The 21,891-nt window shown below is 37.6% G+C and overlaps 1 protein-coding gene across 5 annotated transcripts in view; it reads right to left on the bottom strand.

The window, feature by feature from the left end:
* Positions 1 to 21,891, bottom strand: part of SPATA17 (spermatogenesis associated 17) — a 243,061-nt gene that overhangs the window by 63,556 nt on the left and 157,614 nt on the right. For all 5 annotated transcript variants that reach the window (XR_009729880.1, XM_061382208.1, XM_061382209.1 and 2 more), the window contains one exon: positions 63 to 198. Coding sequence is in view for 4 of the 5 variants with exons in the window: in XM_061382208.1 (XP_061238192.1) it covers positions 63 to 198 (136 nt within the window). In the remaining variant the exon portion in view is untranslated. The remainder of the gene's footprint in view (positions 1 to 62; positions 199 to 21,891) is intronic.

Genomic DNA, 21,891 nt, shown 5'->3' with positions numbered 1-21,891 from the left:
AGTGTCCATTTTTAGCATTTTCAAAGAAACATTATTTTCTTTTTAATATTGCATCAACTCACCTTGTTACAGATCCATCTCTTAGGATTTTCATCTCGGAAATGTTGAGTTCCATAAGCATCAGGACCGTATTTGCTTGATAAATGCATTGTCGGGACGTATTTTTTGTTTTTATGATAGGAAGAAAATGGCAAAAACCTGAAAGAACATTAAGGTAATTGTCTTAATTAGATTTGTAGAGACATTTGACTAAAAAAACAAAGAATTTAAAGAAGTCATAAATTTAGGGAAAATAACACATGGCTTGGAATCAGAACAACCAGGTCTTCACTTCAATCTTGGCCACTGACTATTTCTGTTACTACCTTCTATGTATCTTCATTTCTTATTCCACAAATGGAGACACTAACATTTTACAGAATTTTGTGGGTCTCAAATATTTGCTAAATATAGAAAATGTTAATTAATTAATTGTGCCAAGTAACTAAAAACTCATCACATAAGTAAAAATGCCCTTAATAAGATGGTATTCCCCAAATGTAAAGGATGGCTACCATTGGCAACTCTCATTGAAATGGGCTTTCTTCACATCTTAACCTACCCAAATAATAAAGGCATTCTTGGTACAGAGTATGGATAAGGAAGCTTCTGAGTCAGTCAGACCTATATTTGCATCTTAGCTTTGCCCCTGCTATGTTTTCCCTCATGCTATGGAGTAAACTGGAAGGAAAGTGTTAGCTGCTCAGTCACATCTAACTGTTTGAGAATCCATGAACTGTAGCCCACCAGGCTCTTCTATCTATGGGATTTTTTTCCAGGAAAGAACATGGAGTGGGTCATCACTCGCTTCTTCAGGCGATCTTCCTGACACAGGGATCAAACCCAGGTCTCCTGCATTGCAGGCAGATTCTTTACCATTTGAGCCACGAATGAACAACTTAATATACACAAAACTTACATGGTGCTGAAAACACCATGTAAGTATTCAATAAATAATGGTATTGCAAAAGTAGAAGTAGCTTATTGTCATAGCTCTCAGTATCAGCACCACTGTCATCACCGCCGTCATCATTATCATTATTAGTTTTAATTTTATTTTGATCAACATAAAACTAAAAATTTTAAACTCTCACAGAACATCTCAGATTATGATACATTTATAGTGTAACCTGATGAATTGTTTAATCCCCCATCAAAACCTTCTGAAATAAGAGTAAAGGGATTTTTTTAAAAAGTTATAAGTTCATAGGAAAGAGGACACAAGAGAAAAAACAGAAGAGGAAAATGCTAACAAATTTTTGGCAGGTGGAATGCAGATAGAAAAGTCGAGTTCCAAAAGAGGAAGAGGCCAAAGAGAAATTATGCCATTAGTCCTGCAGAATCCTGGAAGATTCTGGAAGCTACTGCAATGGGTGAGAGTGAAGAATAAAGCTGAAAACGGGTGAGAAACCTATGCAAACCCCCAGGTTTCTCTCCCAGTTCATATATTCATAAAAAGAATGTATTCTCAGAAATATTACATCAGAAAGCTCTGGGCACAGGCAGGCCAGAGTGAGGCACCAAATGGAATATATGAATTCTAATTCAAAGATTACTCACTGAACTCTTCCCTTGCTCCTCTTGAAGTGACCTGGCAGCTTGACTAATAGATTTCAGAAGACTAACTGTTTCTTCTCAAAAGATACTGAGAGTTCCCAGTGCAACAACTTCAAATATCAACATTTGGAAATTTCCTAATTAAAAGGTCATATCCCAGTGTCTATCAGTCAAATAAGCCACTCTCACACACAAATACACTTTTAATCTGATGGTTAGAGTTTCCTTTTTAATATGAATTTATAAATGGATTGTCATTTGGGGAAACTATCAAGATGGAGGGCTTTCCTAGTGGCTCAGATGGTAAAGAATCTGCCTGCAATGGAAGAGACTTGGGTTCAATCCCCAGGTTGGAAAGATTCCTTGGAGAAGGGAGTGGCTACCCATTCCAGTATTCTTGCCTGGAGAATTCCATGGTTTAATGAGGCATTGGCTCACAGGGTAAAGAATCTGCCTGCCAGTGCAGGAGAACTGGGTTTGATCTCTGAGTTGGGAGGATCCCCTGGAAAAGGGAATGGCAACCCACTCCAGTACTCTTGCCTGGAGAACCCCACGGACAGAGGATCCCAGTGGGCTACAGTCCATGGGGTCACAAAGAGTCAGACACGACTGAGCAACTAACACCAAGATGGAAGAAAAACTCATATCTAAATATAAGAGATAATCTAAGAAGAAACATATAATATAGGAAAGAGGAGTAAACATCAGAAAATTTTAATTAATATAATCAAAGGAGACATGGTATCAATAATATTAGAGCTAGATCCTGTTTTAAATACAAGAAACTTTTAGAGGGAAAAAAGCAAGATCTGGGAAGTAACTATTTAATTTATGACTAAATTAAATATTCTGCCAAGAAAAATACTTTGAAATTCAGACACAGAAAAAACGAAATTGAGGTTAAACAAATTTTGGGGCAGATGCTGATATTTTCACATATATTATCTTATTTAATTAAGACAAGGAAAGGGCCTTTTTAAAAATCCCAATTCAATTGAAATTTCTCCCATTATATTCATGAATTTGTTTAAAAAATAATAAGCTTAGGAAATGTGTTATTGCATAAAGTTTCACACCTCTCTACAATTTCTTTTTAATGTTTATTAAGAAATTCCTTTTAAATATTTTTCTGAAGAAAATACCTTCTACATCTATTTAAGATAAAAAATAAACAGAACACAGAGCTTTGAATATACAAAATTCCACAAGCATGTATTATATATGCCCTTGGGAAAAGAGCTCTCATGTAAGACAGATTACGGTCCTTCCAGTGCTAATTTGCACACGGGATGGACAACACTCACACAAAAAATTAATGTGGCCCCAATGTCCCTTAGTATACAGAGGGGGTGCTGGGAGCCGGCTGCTGCACTTACACTTTTTATCACTTCTGAATTGCATTTTAATAGTACATTTTTCTTTTGTGTCTGGGCAAAATTTGCTTTCTCAAGAGACTGGATGGCTGAAAAGATAAGGCTCAAAGACTAGGTATTTCCCTGCACCTGAATTAATTTTAATTCCATTGAGCCATAATGTTTCATTAGAGAAACATGTAGTGCGTATTAAGTGCACATGTGTACGTGTACAGCTGTATATATAATGAAACTATTTAGATTCATTTTATAAATAATATTTAAAAATCTATCTTCAAATTCAGAAGAAATTATTTAAGTCTCAGATAGATTGCTATATAAAAGTACAAACAGCTATGAAAACCCTAAAAATAAATTGAGCTTTCAATCAAAAGTTTAGACAATGATCAACTTTACTTTTAAAATGGTATCTTTTAACAGTTTTAAATATATATTCAGATGTGCTTTATTCTTGCAGAGAGTACTTTTCAATTAACTGAACATTATATTAAAGAAGAAGGTGTTATGGGTTTGCCTATTAATTTTTATAATGTCATCAAAGACACAGATCTGGCAGAAATTCTTAAATTCAATGTGGAGATACAGTGGTAAATACAAATAAGTCATTACTTGAGTGTCTGCAGAGTTAGAAAAGAATTGGTAGAGGTCTCAGGAAGCAAAAATTAAAATTAATCAACATATACAAAATATTGGAGAAGGAAATGGCGACCTACTCCAGTACTCTTGCCTGGAGAATCCCACTGACAAAGGAGCCTGGTGGGCTACAGTCCATGGGGTCGCAAAGAGTTGGACGTGACTGAGCGACTAACACACACATACAAAATATATGGAAGTGAGTTAGAGAATGAAAATGGTTGCTGAAGAAACTGAAAGGGGCTCAGCATAACTAGAAAATTGAGTTCTTTATGAAGGAAGCAAAGGAGATCATGAACAGCTTTATAGCAGAGATGAGATGGCCCTAGGAGACTATGTATAGAAATATATTACAGATCTTTATAAATTGTGAAACATTTTTCTCCATATATATTGATTGCCCAAAAGAGTAGTTATCCAAGTCATGATGAACCTTGACTTAGGTAAATCATTTCAAACTGGGCATGGAGATAATGATTCATAGATAGCGAGACACATAGCTAGGGAACAAGTCTCAAATACCTGTTCAGGTTTCAAACATGTCCTAGAGAAGCCTTCTCTCTATTAAAGGGTGACTAATGAAACATATGTATTAAGCTCAAAGCAGGATTAAGGGTACTTTATTACAAGTTAGGAATTTGACTCCAGATAACAATAAATTCTTCAATGAGTTAAGATCACAATAAATTCTCCACTGAGTTATGCAAAGCATGTGAATTAAGTCTTTTCGCCTGGGCTAGAGGCAGGAAAAAAGAGCCAACTAGACCAAGTTTGAATGCAGAGTGCATCTTGAATGCAGAGTTCCAAAGAACAGCAAGGAGAGATAAGAAAGCTTTCCTCAGAGAACAATGCAAAGAAACAGAGAAAAATAATAGAATGGGAAAGACTAGAGATCTCTTCAAGAAAAGTAGAGATATCAAGGGAACACTTCATACAAAGATGGGCACAATAAAGGACAGAAATAGTATGCACCTAACAGAAACAGAAGATATTAAGAAAAGGAGGCAAAAATACACAGAACTGTACAAAAAAAGATCTCAATGACCCAGATAACCACGATGGTGTGATCACTCAACTAGAGCCAGACATCCTGGAATATGAAGTCAAGTAGGCCTTAGGAAGCATCACTATGAACAAAGCTAGTAGAGGTGATCGAATTCCAGCTGTGCTATTTCAAATCCTAAAAGATGATGCTCTGAAAGTACTGCACTTAATATGCCAGCAAATTTGGAAAACTCAGCAGTGGCCACAGGACTGGAAAAGGTGTTTTCATTCCAATCCCAAAGAAAGGCAATGCCAAAGAATGTTCAAAGTACTGCACAATTGTACTCATCTCACATGCTAGTAAAGTAATGCTCAAAATTCTCCAAGCCAGGCTTCAACAGTATGTGAACCGAGAACTTCCAGATGTTTAAGCTGGATTTAGAAAAGGAAGAGGAATCAGAGATCAAATAGCCAACATCTGTTGGATCATCAAAAAAGCAAGAGATTTACAGAAAAACATCTACTTCTGCTTTACTGACTATGCCAAAGCCTTTCACTGTGTGGATCACAACAAATTGTGGAAAAATTCTTCAAGAGATGGGAATACCAGACCACCTGACCTGCCTTCTGAGAAATCTGTATGCAAGTCGGGAAGCAACAGTTAGAACTGGACATGGAACAATGGACTGGTTCCAAAATGGTAAAGGAGTATGTGAAGGTTGTGTATTTTCACTCTGCTAATTTAACTTATATACAGAGTACATCAAGCGAAATGCCAGGGTGGATGAAGCACAAGCTGAAATCAAGATTGCCAGGAGAAATATCAACAACCTCAGATGTATACCTGTGGCGGATTCATTTTGATATTTGGCAAAACTAATACAATTATGTATAGTTTAAAAATAAAATTAAAAAAATAAAAACCAGAGACATCACTTTGCCAACAACAACAAAAAAAGAAAGTAACAACTATTATTTTTATGTTAAAAAAAAAAAAAAAGAAACTGAGATCATGGCATATGGTCCCACCACTTCATGGCAAATAGACGGGAAAACAATGGAAACAGTGACAGACTTTATTTTCTTGGTCAAAATCACTGCGGATATTGACTGCAGCCATGAAATTAAAAGACTCTTGCTCCTTGGAAGAAAAGCTATGACCAACCTAGTTCAGTTCAGTTCAGTCGCTCGGTCGTGTCTGACTCTTTGCAACCCCATGAATTGCAGCACGCCAGGCCTCCCTGTCCATCACCAACTCCTGGAGTTCACTCAGACTCACGTCCATCGAGTCAGTGATGCCATCCAGCCATCTCATCCTCTGTCGTCCCCTTCTCCTCCTGCCCCCAATCCCTCCCAGCATCAGAGTCTTTTCCAATGAGTCAACTCTTCGCATGAGGTGGCCAAAGTACTGGAGTTTCAGCTTTAGCATCATTCCTTCCAAAGAAATCCCAGGGCTGATCTCCTTCAGAATGGACTGGTTGGATCTCCTTGCAGTCCAAGGGACTCTCAAGAGTCTTCTCCAACACCACAGTTCAAAAGCATCAATTCTTTGGTACTCAGCCTTCTTCACAGTCCAACTCTCACATCCATACATGACCACAGGAAAAACCATAGCCTTGACTAGACAGACCTTTGTTGGCAAAGTAATGTCTCTGCTTTTGAATATGCTATCTAGGTTGGTCATAACTTTCCTTCCAAGGAGTAAGCGTCTTTTAATTTCATGGCTGCAGTCACCATCTGCAGTGATTTTGGAGCCCAGAAAAATAAAGTCTGACACTGTTTCCACTGTTTCCCCATCTATTTCCCATGAAGTGATGGGACTGGATGCCATGATCTTCGTTTTCTGAATGTTGAGCTTTAAGCCAACTTTTTCACTCTCCACTTTCACTTTCATCAAGGGACTTTTTAGTGCCTCTTCACTTTCTGTCATAAGGGTGGTGTCATCTGCATATCTGAGGTTATTGATATTTCTCCCGCAATCTTGATTCCAGCTTGTGCTTCTTTCAGCCCAGTGTTTCTCATGATGTACTCTGCATATAAGTTAGATAAGCAGGGTGACAATATACAGCCTTGACATACTCCTTTTTCTATTTGGAACCAGTCTGTTGTTCCATGTCCAGTTCTAACTGTTGCTTCCTGACCTGCGACCCTTAAAATCTAATGTGGGAAAGAGCAAATAGCTTGTACCAGTATACAACGGGAGAAAAACAAAGTTTCATGAAAAAGAGAAAACAAAAGAGTATGGGAACAGAAAGCATTGGGGAAATATCTAATCTGTCCTTTAACAGATGGGTCAGAGTTCACTAGGCAGAAATGAAAACCACAAAAGAGGATGCAAAAGTCGTAGACTGGTATGAGTATAGGCTCAGAGGTAAAACTTGGAACCCACATGTGGGGTCTTGGATGTATGTAGTTCGTTGGCCTTGAAAATAGAAATGATGCTCTTCATAGGGTGCTTATACTGACTCCTCTCAGAAGATGTAAAGCTTCTGCAGCCTTATCTCATCTTCCTTAATATCCCTATGGAATACTCAGTTACTTTATCCTTTGCTCACAGATTCTATCACCAAACTCTGTAACTGTCTCTAGGGCTCTGTGTGGCCCTCTCTATGAGGGCAGACTTGCCCACAGCACGTTGAAGGCTGATCCACACTGGGGACAGAGGAAGGGTGGCCCATTCCTCTCTCTCAAAACTATGCTGCTCATTAATACCAGTTTTCTAGAACCTATCTCCAGGGAGGGAATGGAGACGCATATATCGAGAACGGACTTGTGGACCCAGTGAAGGAAGGAAAGAGTGGGACAAACAGAGGAAGAAGCATCGACATAGCCACATTACCATGTGTAAATAGATAGCTGGAGAGAAGTTACTGTACATAGCGCAGGGAGCCCAGCTTGATGTCCTGTGATGATCTAAAGGGGTGAGATGGGGGGAGGGGAGGAAGGTTCAAGAGGTGGGGACGTATGTATAATTATGACTGATTTGTGTTGTTTCATGGCAGAAACAAACACAACATTGCAAAGTAATCTTCCTCCAATTAAAAAATAAATTTAAAAAACATTATGTGGCTAAATTGGAAGCCTTGTGATCTTTTGATATCAAATGTCTGACATTTCCTTTTCTTTTATTGGAGGTTTCTTACTAATGAACTCTAAAGTGAATACAGGATACTTCAATGCCTTCACTCTCTTCATTTGGAAAAAAATAAACAAAAATAAATACTTTTCCATCATCACAGATTGCGTAAAAAATGATTTCACCTTCAAATCTGGAAACCTCCTACACTTCATAGTCAATAAAATATAATGAGATTCCTAGCAAATATAGTCATATGAATTGTACTGTCTTCGTATTTGACTAATTGAATTTCGTAGACTCAAAGGATAGTTTACTTCTATCTTGAAAGCGATTCTAAGATGCTACTGTTTTTCAACTAAAAAATGACCAAAGAATCAGAAAAATCAATTGTCAGTTTTATTGTATATCCTATACAGAGTGGGAAATATGCCAATTTTTTTTTATTGTTCTTATAGGGGAACCATATAACATGCTGAAGAAATCACAAGCTGCATTAATAAAGATCTTGGTCAATGAGCAGCCTGACTTGTCCCAATCATTGACAACACTGGGAGGACAGACAGGCCTAAACAGGATACAAGAGTCAGTGCTGGGGTTCACCCCAGGATCTCTGCTGAAAGGTCTGCTGAAAGATCTATCTAAAATACTTGCAAAAGGAGAAGCTGGATTAAGAGTTTTGTAATGTTCAAAATAGACCAGTTATTTAATTGCGTGGTATATAAAAAAAGAGAAGAAAAGGGGGGAAAATCCACTATAATCTAATTAACATAAAGGAATTCCCTTAATTCCAGAGGCAATTCCCTCTGGTTTACAAAACTTAATTTGACAAGCAAGAATGCCTAGGTATAAGAGTTTGCAAAAGCTGATGAAAGAATTAGGAGAGAAAATATGAACAAGGGCAAGTCAATTTAATCTAATAAACTAATCAACAAACAAAAATTTCCATGTTATCATAAAAGTACACCTGCTCAAATATTACATATTCTATTAGACGCTAGTATTTTAATCATTATTGTAATATAGAAAATAGAAAATTTAATGTTTTGAGGGCTGAGTTATAGCCAGTTCATTTCTGATTTCATTGTCAGATGATTTAGTTCTCATTAACCAACTGTAGGAATTTTTTTTAAGGTAAAGCATTTTTAAAAGCCACTCAATTGGAAATGTACAAAGTATTTATGTCAATTGTATATAAACTAGGATGAGATATGTTTTAAATTGGTAGTATGTATAACTGACAATGAATATTGACTAAATATAATGAATAGTGAATATATAACATTTCATGATACATGTAAGTGAAATCATTGTTCCGTACACCTTAAGCTTCTATAGTGCTGTATGACATATCTCAATAAAACTGGAAAATATGAATACTGAATAATTTTAGCCCTTCTAAAAAAACAGGTCAACTGTCCCATTCATAAGAAAGGGTTATAAAATACTGAATATCTCCTTTTTCCTTTATCACATAGAATAATATAAGTTTGAGAATGAATTTAGCAATTAAAGGTATCTTTTTATAATCTTCAATATGATAAATAAAGTGTTTTCACTGTATGTATTCATAATATAAATGTCCAGATAAACCTAATATATATAGCTCATTAATACCAACAGATGGATTTCAAAAATATAACCTATCAAGATGTTTTATCTAGTAGAGTTTCAGTTGAAGAGATGTTTGTAAAATGAGTAACAACTTGAAATAGGAATTAGGCAGACCATTTATGGATGAAGACAGCTTTCGTTGAGATTTTAATGTAACCATTGCTATAAGCATTTAATATATAAAGTGTTTCATACTTAAAGTAAAATTCATAGCAGAAATTGAAAACTCATAAACTATTCAAGCAGCAGTATCAATAACATAAATTTCTCCCCCAGGGTGGTGATATAATATTTAAATATAAAAAATGCAAATGGCTAGACTATCTGTTCAGCTAGATAGTGAGCTTGTATTACAAACTTCTAAATTTAAATGGGAAGACCTATTTTGCCCTTCTCCTTACAGTTTTCTTAGCTTAAGAGGACTAGCATTCCCTGGATATATTATTATTATTATTATTAACAATCTCCAGGCATGCTTATTCAATAACTTCATTACATCTGTGCAACTTTCCAAAACATATTTTACAGAGTTGACTTTACTTTCCTCTAGCTAATTGTGGAAAACTTAACCAAAAAAAGAAAAGTCTCTACTAAAGAGATACTGAATTTAAATGCCCCAGCTCCATAGCAATCACACAGGCTCTTTTTTTAATAGGCCATTTACAACATTAAATGTTTTAAGTTCAGATATATTCAGGACTTGTATAATTGATATAAAAAACATATAATTAAGCAGAGAAATAAGGCTGTGGGAAACACTTGTACAAACTACCCTTAAGAAAATCTAAGAATGAAATAAGCTGCCACTAAAAAGAAAAACTTGCTAGGAAAAAAATCAAATGTTCTTTGTTGAGTTATATCAGAGCAGCATATTGCAAACCAGTCAGCGGATAAAGGGATTCCATGGCTAACCGTGCTATCAACTCTATGAAGCCAGGACACCTCAGCTATGTTGTTCATTGCCTTGTTCTTGGCATCTAACTCGGTGTCTGGCACATATTAGGCTGCAGTAATATTTGAGGAATCAATGAGTGATTGAGTTTGCAAAATGCTATGTAGTATATGTCCCCTCTTAGTAGTTTATACTAAATAAAAATATATTTAAGACTGGAAAGCCCTGTAAATGCCAAAAAAAGTTTAACTATTTCAAATATAATTTCTCCCAAGTTTATTTGATAGTATACTCATTAATATTTTCCAGACTAGAGTTCAAGAGGCAAAGTTTGGAAAGTGCTGTTCTGGGTAAGAAAAAGAAAAAAAGAAAGAAAAGGCTGCCCTATTACTGGGACTGCTAGTATAGTGCTAATAAAGATTAAAGAGCTGTCACACTTGACTTCATTTCCTCTTGTTTGATTTATCTTTTAATGAGAATGATTTTGGTGATCAGATGGATTAAAACAAAACAAATAAAACTAGTTCAAGCTCAAGTCCAATATGTAAAAAAAAAATGCTTGACAAGGATTGTACTAAGTGTACAGCATAAATCTTGGGCTCTTTCTTGAGGACCTTATCATTTAGAACAAGTGTCTCCAATGTCTATGTCTGGAAAGGCCAGGCAGTAACATACATTAAGCAAAAACTAAGAGTGCAAACTTTAATCAGTCATTGCCATTTGAGACTGGGGGACTGCTGTTTCTAGATCTCCTAATTTTTAATAAAAGCCAGAAAATCTGGACTTTAAAAAGATATAATTACAATTTTAAATTACTTTTCAATCAATATAACTTTTTGAAAATTGCAGGGTCCAACTATAACACACTTGGAAGCTTTACGCAACTGACAAGTTTGTAGTTAACAATCTCTCTTCAGAATTTATAAATGAGCATCTCCTTTGTCAATGACTTCCGAGGCTCTAACCAAGATACACTGTATCTCAAATTAGACTCAATCGTCATTAATTATTCTTTGAAAATTGTGAATGTACTAAAGATATACAAAAATGTATTTAAAAGCAGAACAATTTATATTCTATGATATAAAGGTGGGATTCATCCGATGTTAGTTTCAGCAAGATTCTAAAATGGAGTATTTAAATAAGTTAAAATTAAATTCTACAAAAGTGGTGCCAATATATTTATCTATATGACACTAATACTATTTCATCTTAATGAAAATAAAGGAGATCAAGCCAGTCAATCTTAAAGGAAATATTCATTAGAAGCACTGATGCTTAAACTGAAGCTCCAATACTTTGGCCACCTGATGTGAAGAGCCAACTCATTGGAAAAGACCGTGATGCTGGGGAAGATTGAAGGCAGGAAAAGAAGGGGATGACAGAGGATGAGATGGTTGGATGGCATCACCAAGTCAACAGACATTAGTTTGAGCAAGCTCCGGGAGATGGTGAAGGACAGGGATGTCTGGCATGCTGCAGTCCATGGGGTCACAAAGAGTCGGATATGACTGAGCGAATGCACAACAAAATTTCATTTAATATTCTATATTTTGATATTCTAAATTTTAAAATTAAATGTAAATTTAAAATATTTCACATATGTATGCTTGCATCTGACTCTGCAACCCCATGGGCTGTAGCCCACCAGTCTCCTCTGTCCATGGAATATTACAGGCAACAATACTGAAGTGGGTTCCCATTTCCTCCTCCAGGGGATCTTCCCAATCCAGGGATCAAACTCATGTCTCATCCAGTCATTGGAGTGAATTTTCTTTTCCTTTAATTTGTAAAATATCTCCTGGAATTCTTTGCTTTCACCCAGTTTCCTGACTGACTCATTTTCTGCCATACCTTGAATTAATGGCTTGTACCTTAACTAGAACTTTGCATTAGAATCAGTTGGGCATACATTTCAAACCCATATGCCTGCTGAGTCAAAATATCTGTGATTGAGACTATGGAATGCATATGTATATAATTTTAAGCTTCAAGGTGATACAGGTAAGCAACCTAATTAAGAATCACTGCCCTAACATTAAAGCAATTCCCAAGAATCTGTACTAAATCTTTTCTCTCTGTAGTCTCTCCCCTCCCTGGAAGATGCTTCCCCCACCAAGATTTTAACTGTCACCTCTGATCATTTCTAAATTTTTATCTCTATAGACAGTGCTTTTCTTTAACTCAAGACCAGTATTTTCAAATGCTCACAAGGAATATCTACCTAGATATAGAATCAGATCAGATCAGTCGCTCAGTTGTGTCCGACTCTTTGCGACCCCATGAATCGCAGCACGCCAGGCCTCCCTGTCCATCACCAACTCCTGGAGTTCACTCCGACTCACGTCCATCGAGTCAGTGATGCCATCCAGCCATCTCATCCTCTGTCGTCCCCTTCTCCTCCTGCCCCCAATCCCTCCCAGCATCAGACTCTTTTCCAATGAGTCAACTCTTCGCATGAGATATAGAATAGGCACCTCAAATAGATCTTCCCACAAATTAGTCTCATATGCCAAACCTCCACCCCATCATGCCAACAGAGCTTCTTACATGTTTTTTCTTAAGTAAGGACATCACTATCTGACCAGTCACCTCACTCAGAAGCTATCAAGTCAAGGTACTAGAGGACCTCTTGCCCCTGCACTCCTCAACCTGAGAAAATCTTTGCTCGTGGCTACACTTTCATAAGACACTGTATTTATAATGTGGCACACGGTCCCCACCCACAGTTGTCATCCATTCATAAGTTAATTGAATATGTCTGTTGACTTAACATATATTTGTTAAGCATTAATTGTGTTTTAGGCCTACAACTGGTGTGGGACAGTTTGATGATATGAATTGAGCAGAACAGATTCTCTTTCAGGAAATTTGAACCGAAAAGCTGAATTAGCTGTGGATTCTAGAGCTGGAAGGTTATACTGAATCAGGCCTGGAGTAGCCATGAAAACTAAGGGCAAACTGAAGATTTATGGAAAACAACTAAGGCCACAGATAAAGCCAGTCAGTAGAGAGAAGACAGTGAGCAGAAATACAGAGAAAAGTGGAAATGCCACTTAAGAGAGAAAACGATGCCCTTGTAGCCCTAAGGCGTCACCTTAGTCCAGTTTGTCTTTGGTTTCTATGAGACTCTTCACTGCATCTTTTAAACACATCCTTAACTTCTTGAATCATCTTGAATGTATCTTTATTCCTTGCACTGAGGAAAGCCCTAAGATGCATCTATGCCCCTGCCCACACCATCCACACCATATCATGTTGGCCCCTATTTCTGGTTTAGGGTTTACAGGATTCCACCTATAAATCAGTTTACCAGCCTTTCTCTTCTCTGTACTATCTCTGTCCTTGTTCCTGGGCAAGTCTTCTTTATTTCAAAACTAGACTGTGGCAGTGGTACCCGGACTCCCATTTCTTTACCATGGACATAGCTAGTAGAGTGATATCTCTAAGATAACTGACCTTTTCACTCCATTGGTTAAAACACTGTGATGCTTTTATACCATGTTTTATATAGTAAAGTCCAGACACTTTATCATGGTACACGTGACCCTTTATTCTCTGGCTCCACCTCTACCTTCCCTCTCATCTCTGCCACTTTGCATAAAGTACCAAAGCTCTGAGCTAAGCATCACTAGATACCTCAGAAGGCAAACTGAAACCCACATGAGCTCTGCGCTTGTTGACAGAGAGATGACTCCATCCAGGCTACATCCTTCAGGTTACCTTCCTTGCTCTGCCTGGCATACTTCTGTTGAGCCTTCAAGTCTCTTCTGACCCTCAACGCACTTTTGAACCCTAAATTGAACTAGGAAAGGCTGGAATGTATAAATGCCATTCCCATATAAGAATGTGAGTATGTCACAGGATGGCAGTCTTTCTTTTACAAAAGCAATTCCACATGCCTTGTAAACAGACCAAAAGCTAAGTGGCAAAACTTTACTTAGCGTATGTTAGCTATTGCACTAGGGGGAATTCTTAAAAAAATGATAAAATCTAACTAAAAAGACTAAAAGTGTGTTTTTATGATTTGTCTGACTGCATATAATCAAAAGTATATGCAAGATTTTCACAATACCAGTAAAAATATTCCAAGTTTACCACCATTAAATGTCAATGTCATGAATATTAAAATTCTTAGACTTAGGTATCTGTAAGAACAGAATTCTAGGATTCTGTGGTCAGTTATTTAAAAAGTCATCATTTCCAAGTAAACAGTGGACATAAAGAGAGCATATTTCTCACTGTAGAGTTGAAGTAATAAAGGACTCTTTTGTAGACAAATTCTAGAACTTCTTAATTATACACAGGCTTATTATCTGTATCCCCAGTGTTATAAAGCACCAGAACTTCATTAGAAAAATTAAGCTGGAAAAATGAAGGCAGCACTTTGTAAATTTCCACTGGAAATTAGCTGGGAGAGGCAGAGGAATACTGGATCAAAAGAGGGTAATCACGCTTAACCGTGCCCTAGAGCACCCGCGTGGATAATACGATTTGCACAGTAACTACCTCTCCTATTACTGCTTGTTTGGAGTACTCTGTGTTAATGGGGTTAGCTAATTTAGTATTTTAACTTAAAAAGGCTCTACTGATTAATAAATGTTGCACACTGTGCTAGTAATTAAAATAAATGGAAGAGTTACAAATAAAAGTTGAATTGTTAAGAAAACATTATCTGAAAATGTATGATAATCCCTATTTATCATAATACAATAACAGTTCAGAAAGTATGCAAATTGTAAAGGTCTAAAGTGTTGCAAAATCACACAAGTCAAAAAAGTTTTGAGATGCATTAAATTTCCTTATCATCAGTGTTAGTGATAAATAATATAACCATATCTCATCTATGGATACACCATGGTTTTTAAATGTCCTTTTAAAAAAAAAAAAGTTTAGTTCACTACTGTTCACCTACTCTGAATAATGAAGGTAGCAAAATATGCCACCCTGAAATAGGCCACTTCGGCCAAAGATTATTTTGAGCTAAAACCTCTTAAAAACAATTGGTACAAGAAAAGCGAACTTACTTTCTCTTTTCCGCCCAAAACCAGGAGATTACACTCCCACATAAAAGATGCCTTTTCTAAACCAAGAGGAAAGAAAATTCCTATCACCAGACATGTGAGGTCACAGTGTAGAGAATTCTGTACAAACAGACCTTGTTAAATAACTTTTATCTTCCTTTGGACTCCCCATATATTTGCTATTTTTTACAATTGCTTCTCATTGCTCAACTCAATATGAAAGAACATAAGGTTTGCCACTTCTTTGGGTGTTCATTTTCTTTATGAAGGCTATTGTAAAACTTCTATTAAATAAATCTGTATGCTTTTCTCCTTTTAATCTGTTTTACATCAATTAAATTCTTAGGCCCAATTGAAGATCCTAAGTGGACAGAAGTAAAGTTTTGCCTCTTCTACAAAAATTATCAGAAAATTGATACCTTTCATTTTTCATTGGACTGTCTGTACTCAGGCTCTTATGAAAGGCTACACAAGTTTAAAATATAATATTCTGGGAATTCCTTGGTGGTCCAGTGGTTAGGACTACGAGCTTTCACTGTCAAGGGCCTGAGTTCAATCCTAGTCAAGGAACTAAGATCTAACATGATGTGGCCAAAAATACAGATAGATGAGTAATTGAGTAGCCATTCCCTTCTCCAGGGGATCATCCTGACCCAGGGATCGAACTCAGTTCTCCTGAAATGCAGGTAGATTCTTTATCATCTAAGCCATCAGGAAAGCCCAATATATATATTATCCTCACAATATGATTAAATCTTGAACTTCTCTTTATAGGAAAACTCAAGCCACAGTCATATCGTTTTTTATTCCTCGAAGTGTCTGCAGAAGAACCTTGAATCCTTGGGGACCTAAGGATTTCCCTCAAATTTAGCTCAGGTTTGTAATTAATCTAAACACCACAGTCTGATCTAGCAAGCTAGCTCCTTGATTTGAAGGACACTTGTATTAGTTTTGTATTTCTGCTGTAAGAAGTTACCATCACAGACTGAGTGGCTTTAAGAGTATAAATTTATCATCTGAAATCTCTGGAGGCCAGAAGTCTGGGGTGGGTTTAACTAAAACTCAAGGCAAGGCATGGGAGGGTTGCATCCGTTCTGGAGGCTCTAGGGGAGAGGCCATGTCTTCACCTTCCCCAGCTTTTAGAGGCCGCCAGCATCTCTTGGTGGTGGTCTCTTCCTCCATCTTCAAAGCTAGCAAAGATGAGTTATCCATCTCACATTGCCTCACTCTGATCTTTCTCGTAGTCAAATCTCTACTTTTGAGAACCCTTGTGATGACACTGGGCCCTCTGGATAGTCCAGGATAATCTCTCCAACTTTAAATCCTGAATCACATCCACAGTCTGCTTTATCATATAAGGTAGCATATTCACAGGTTCCTGGGATTAGGATGTGGCCTGTGTGGGGTCAATATTCTGTCTACCAGAGCAGAGACTGGCACCAACTCCCACTGCAATGTCCTAACTCCACTCCATGCTGGATATAGTTGTAGTCTGCATTTATTACAGTCTCCTATATTAAGCCAGGATATTTACAATTAATAGAAGGTATTAACATATAGGATCTTAGCACCACTCCTAAGTCTTTAGAGAAGTTGGTATCAGCCTACATCACCTGATTCATGATCACTCCATTCCACCTCTGCTGTCTTAGTGAGTAAACTAAACACTGCTCTGGTGCTGTGGCCTTCCATTTCTTCCTTTTCTTAATAATGACTTCTTTCCCTAGTTCATCTAGGTAACTTGCATGGTCCCATTTTACATCTGAAAATAATCCTTTAAATGCTCTGTGAAAAACCCTAAGTCAAATATGCATTGCTCTTTCCACTCTTTTTATTATTTTAAAAAACATTTATTTATCTATTATTTTGGGCTGCATTGGGTTTTAGCTGCAGCATGCAGGATCTTTGCTGTGGCATGTGGGATATTTCATGAGGGCTCTCTAGTTGTGGTACACGGGCTCAGTAGTTTGATCACTGACCAGGGATCGAACCCATGCCCCTTTCATTGGAAAGTGGATTCTTACCATTGGACCACCAGGCAAGTCCCTGCACTTTTAAAGAAGTAAATAAACAATTCTTTCTTATGCTTTTAAGTGGATTTGAACAGACTTAGTATACCAAGGGAGGTAGGAAACCTCTTCATGGAAATAGAAGAGGGCATGGATATAAAGATGAATGGTAACAGCCCAGTAGCTCTGGACAGAGAGTTTCTTAGAGAACGTGGTGGCAGATTAGCTAGAGAAATAAGCCCAGATCCGATCCTGAAGGGCTTTGAGTCTTGCAATAAAGAATTAAGATTTATCCTGGAGTTGATTTAAAAAAAAAAAAAAGCCACAAAAAGCATTTTGGGGAATATTAACTTGCTGAATTTTCCCTAGTGTGGTTGTGGTAGATGCACTGAATGGGCAGACCAGATGGGATTTATAGCATTTAAAAAAGGAAATTACAAGTCCTAAACCAAATCAACAGTGGAAAGGAAAAGAGGGGCTGGATTTGAAAGATACATGAAAGGTAGAACAGACAGGATCTGGGAACCAATAGAATTCTGGAGAGGGATAACAAGGTAACTGACAAGTCTCTACTTGGGTAGAGAGGTGGTGCTGCAATACACTCTCAAGACAAGAAGCAGCAGGCCAATGTGGGGTCCACTGAGTTTGGGACACCTGGAGGAGATGCAAACAAAGATGGTAGTTGAAAATATGAATAAGGAAGGTAGGAGAAAGATTTCTGAGACTTAAGGGTGGAAACCAGGGTCACATGGTTATAGCTGAAGTCTCTCAAACGGAAGCAATCACTCAGAGAGATTATGTACAGAAAGGAGAAGGAAGTAAAGAGAAAGAGTTGACTGCTGAATCCTGCCCTCACCTTAGTTCTGCCTCTCACCAGGAGAACTGCAGCGTTATCCTAGTGGGTTCCTTCCCTCCAGCAGATTTCTTCTCAAATACATCTGTCTCACAGTCAATAAATTCATATTATTTTCATAACATCCTCGTACTCAGAAGCCTTTAATAGTTCTCCATTGCTGCTGCTGCTGCTAAGTCGCTTCAGTCGTGTCCAACTCTGTGCGACCCCATAGACGGCAGCCCACCAGGCTCCCCCGTCCCTGGGATTCTCCAGGCAAGAACACTGGGGTGGGTTGCCATTACCTTCTCCAATGCAGGAAAGTGAAAAGTAAAAGTGAAGTTGCTCAGTCGTGTCAGACTTTTAGCGACCTCATGGACTGCAGCCTACTAGGCTCCTCTGTCCATGGGATTTTCCAGGCAAGAGTATTGGAGTCGGGTGCCATTGCCTTCTCCAAGTTCTCCACTATCTACTGATAAATCCTCAAATCCTTGGCCCTAAAGCCTCCTAAAAATTTCCTTACTATGCCTCCCACATAAAAATGAGTTCCTGTCATGAATCAGCCATGGTATACATGTCAATGTATGGCAAAAAAACCACCACAATATTGTAAAGTAACTATCCTTTGATTAAAATAAACTAATTTTTTAAAAATGAGTTTCTGTCAAATTGGTCTTCTCATTTTTTCCCATACCATCAACCTACGTTTTATCTACTTTCTCGTCTTTTCTCTGCCAAAATTTTAACCATTTCTTTACAAAGAACACATTCAGTTCCTTTTCTGTGAAGAACACCTTTCTAGATTATCAGAGAATGAATAAATTCTACATTAAAAAAAAATCATGGCATTTACTGTCTTTAACATATGCTTGACTATTTTCAAGTGCTTACTTCTTTAGAACTTCATTAGGGTGTTCAGTTCAGTTTATGCCAGTCCAGGTTTGATACACGATGCTGGATGCTTGGGGCTGGTGCACTGGGATGACCCGGGGGGATGGTATAGGGAGGGAGGAGGGAGGAGGGTTCGGGATGAGGAACACATGTATGCCTGTGGCGGATTCATTTCGATATATGGCAGAACCAATACAATATTGTAAAGTTTAAAAATAAAATAAAATTTAAAAAAATAAAAATAAAAACAAACAAAAAATAAAGCTAGAAGCATAGAAGTTTCATGAGAGTAGAGACTTGGTTTATTTAATTCAGTGGTATACTTCGAGAGCCTAGAACTATTCCTGACATGCAAACATTTGGTGGATCAATAAATACTCCTTTACATGTCTTATGCTATTTGAGAGCTTCTCATATAAAGGTTACTGAGCAATTATTTACTAATTGCTTATTTAATTTCTTGGCTTCATAAAAATAGATACATAAATAAGGAAAATAATTTTCTTCTAGAAGGCATGAGAAAAATAGAGTTTGTTTAGTAATAAGAACAAATAAAGTTTTTAAATGACTTCCAAAAAAACAAAAAACCCCTCCATACTCTATATGTACAATATTATTGTCCCACTTTCTATGTTTATTTTAAAGAATATATTAAAGACTGTGACCTTAATTGAACATACAGTCTTTGTGGGTTTTATAAGATGAGATCATACTGGAGTTGGGAGGGCCCTTAATTCAGTATGACTGGTGTCCTTACAAAAAGGGGAAATATGGACAGACACATACATAGGAAGAATACGTGAAGAAGGTGGGAGAGATTGGAGTTCTGTTTCTACTGATACAAGCCAAGGACCACCAAAGATTACCAGCCATCACCAAAAGCTAAGGGAGAGACTGGGACAGAAGAAATCACCCTTGCTGAGAACTGGATCCAGGACTTTGGCCTCCAGAACTGTGATAGGAAATTTCTGTTGTTTAAACCATCTAGTTTATAGTAGTTTGTGACGGCAGCCCTAGAAAACTAGAAGCTTAATGAGAAATCTTCCATGACCGATGAAGAGTTCTGCTTGTGGTCCTCCTTAACTTCTGGTTCTTAGGGCAAGTAGATGAGATCCAGCCTGTCGACGCAATCTGTGATTTCCTATCCATATAGTGTGATGTCTTAGGCACAGAACTATTAGGCTTGGAGTAGACACAAAACATGATGATAATTATCTTCTATTAAGACTCTCACGTGTTCTTGGCATACTTGTTATCTCGTTCAATCCTCATTACAATGTTTAAGATAACATTTATCTCCCCATTTTACAGACAGGGAAATAGAGGCTCAGACTGGCTAAGTTACTTACCCAAGATTATATACTGCTGTTGTGTAATGGAGTCGAGATTTGAGCTCATACAGATCTAGTCACAAAGCCCATCTTTCTACTTTCACCACAGTGCAATTTTCACAATGATATGAAAATGAAACAGTTAAATATATCAAGTCCTCTGATATAATGCTACTTTTTGAATCCCTAAGATTGGAAATGGAAAGTTCCATTTTCCCAGTTTGGATAGAGGGTTCTCAGTTAAGGTTCTTGGATGACAAAGGCATCACTCTTACAGATGAAATTGCTAATATGGCGGGGGGGAGGGGGGCAAGGAAGGATTCTCTGCATTAAAAAAAACCAAAAAACTATGTATCTCTGTGATAAAAGTAGACTTTTGGCCTAATTTCTATCACAGAATTATTATCTTAAAGACATAAAACCTAAACTTCTAACATTTCTTTTGCCTCACAAGATACAATTAAGTTATGCAGAATGTAGAAACCAAAATAGTTTCAAAAGAAGCTACAAAACAATAGTTTCAGTTCTCTGAAGTTGAAGTTTGCATGCTCAGTTGTGTCTGACTCTTTGCAACCCCATGTACTGGAGCCCACTAGGCTCCTCCCTCCAGGTTCCTTCTAAGCAAGAATACTGAAGTTCTCTGAAAAAGTGGATTATTCATAGGCTGGTTGTTAAAACCCATTACTAAAGCTTTTTGCTAAAAATATGATAGCTTCAAATCGATAAGTAATTTCTTTAATATTCCCAACTTAGTTTGTCCCTGATTGGTTGGTTATCCTAAAAGCACTTTAAATCTGGAAGTTTCAGAGTAAACGGTCGTTAGCAACACTACAGAGGTTGAAAATGTTTACAAGTATTACACAGAAAGTACAAGCTGAGCACCTTTCTTTGGGGATGGCATTGATACCTGCTCTTTCCAGGTTTATCAAGGAAAATACTAAGAAAGGACACTGCAATATGTTTGATATGCAATGATTTCTGTAGAAATATCAGTATGGTTGGGTTTCCCAGGTGGCTCAGTGGTAAAGAATCTGCCTGCCAATGCAGGAGACGCAGGAGACATTGGTCTGATCTCTAGGTTTAGAAGATCCCCTGGAGAAGGCAATGGCACCCCACTCCAGTACTCTTGCCTGGAAAATCCCATGGACGGAGGAGCCTGGAAGGCTGCAGTCCATGGGACTGCTGAGGGTCGGACACAACTGAGCGACTTCACTTTCAATTTTCACTTTCATGCATTGGAGAAGGAAATGGCAACCTACTCCAGTGTTCTTGCCTGGAGAACCCCAGGGACTGGGGAGCCTGGTGGGCTGCCATCTCTGGGGTCATACAGAGTCAGACATGACTGAAGTGACTTAGCAGCAGCAGCCAGTATTCTTGCCTGGGAAATCCCATGGACAGAGGAGCCTGGCAGGCTACGGTTTATGGGGTCACACAGAGCCAGACATGCCTCAGCAACTAAAACAACAATATATGTGGTCAGTTATTTGTTTGAGAAGTTAATGTTATTTCATAAACCTTGGCATCACTGAAAATAGAAAATAATTCTGAATAATATAACTCTATAGATATTCATCACTAAACTGCATATTTTGCTTGGCTGAGTCTGAGCAGCATTAATCTATAATCTCTTTACTAA

This window comes from Bos javanicus, chromosome 16, assembly GCF_032452875.1.
Source record: "Bos javanicus breed banteng chromosome 16, ARS-OSU_banteng_1.0, whole genome shotgun sequence".
In the NCBI taxonomy this organism is placed as follows: Eukaryota; Metazoa; Chordata; class Mammalia; order Artiodactyla; family Bovidae; genus Bos; species Bos javanicus.
Note: the sequence above shows the minus strand (reverse complement) of the source record. Positions and strands in the feature narration are given on the sequence as shown.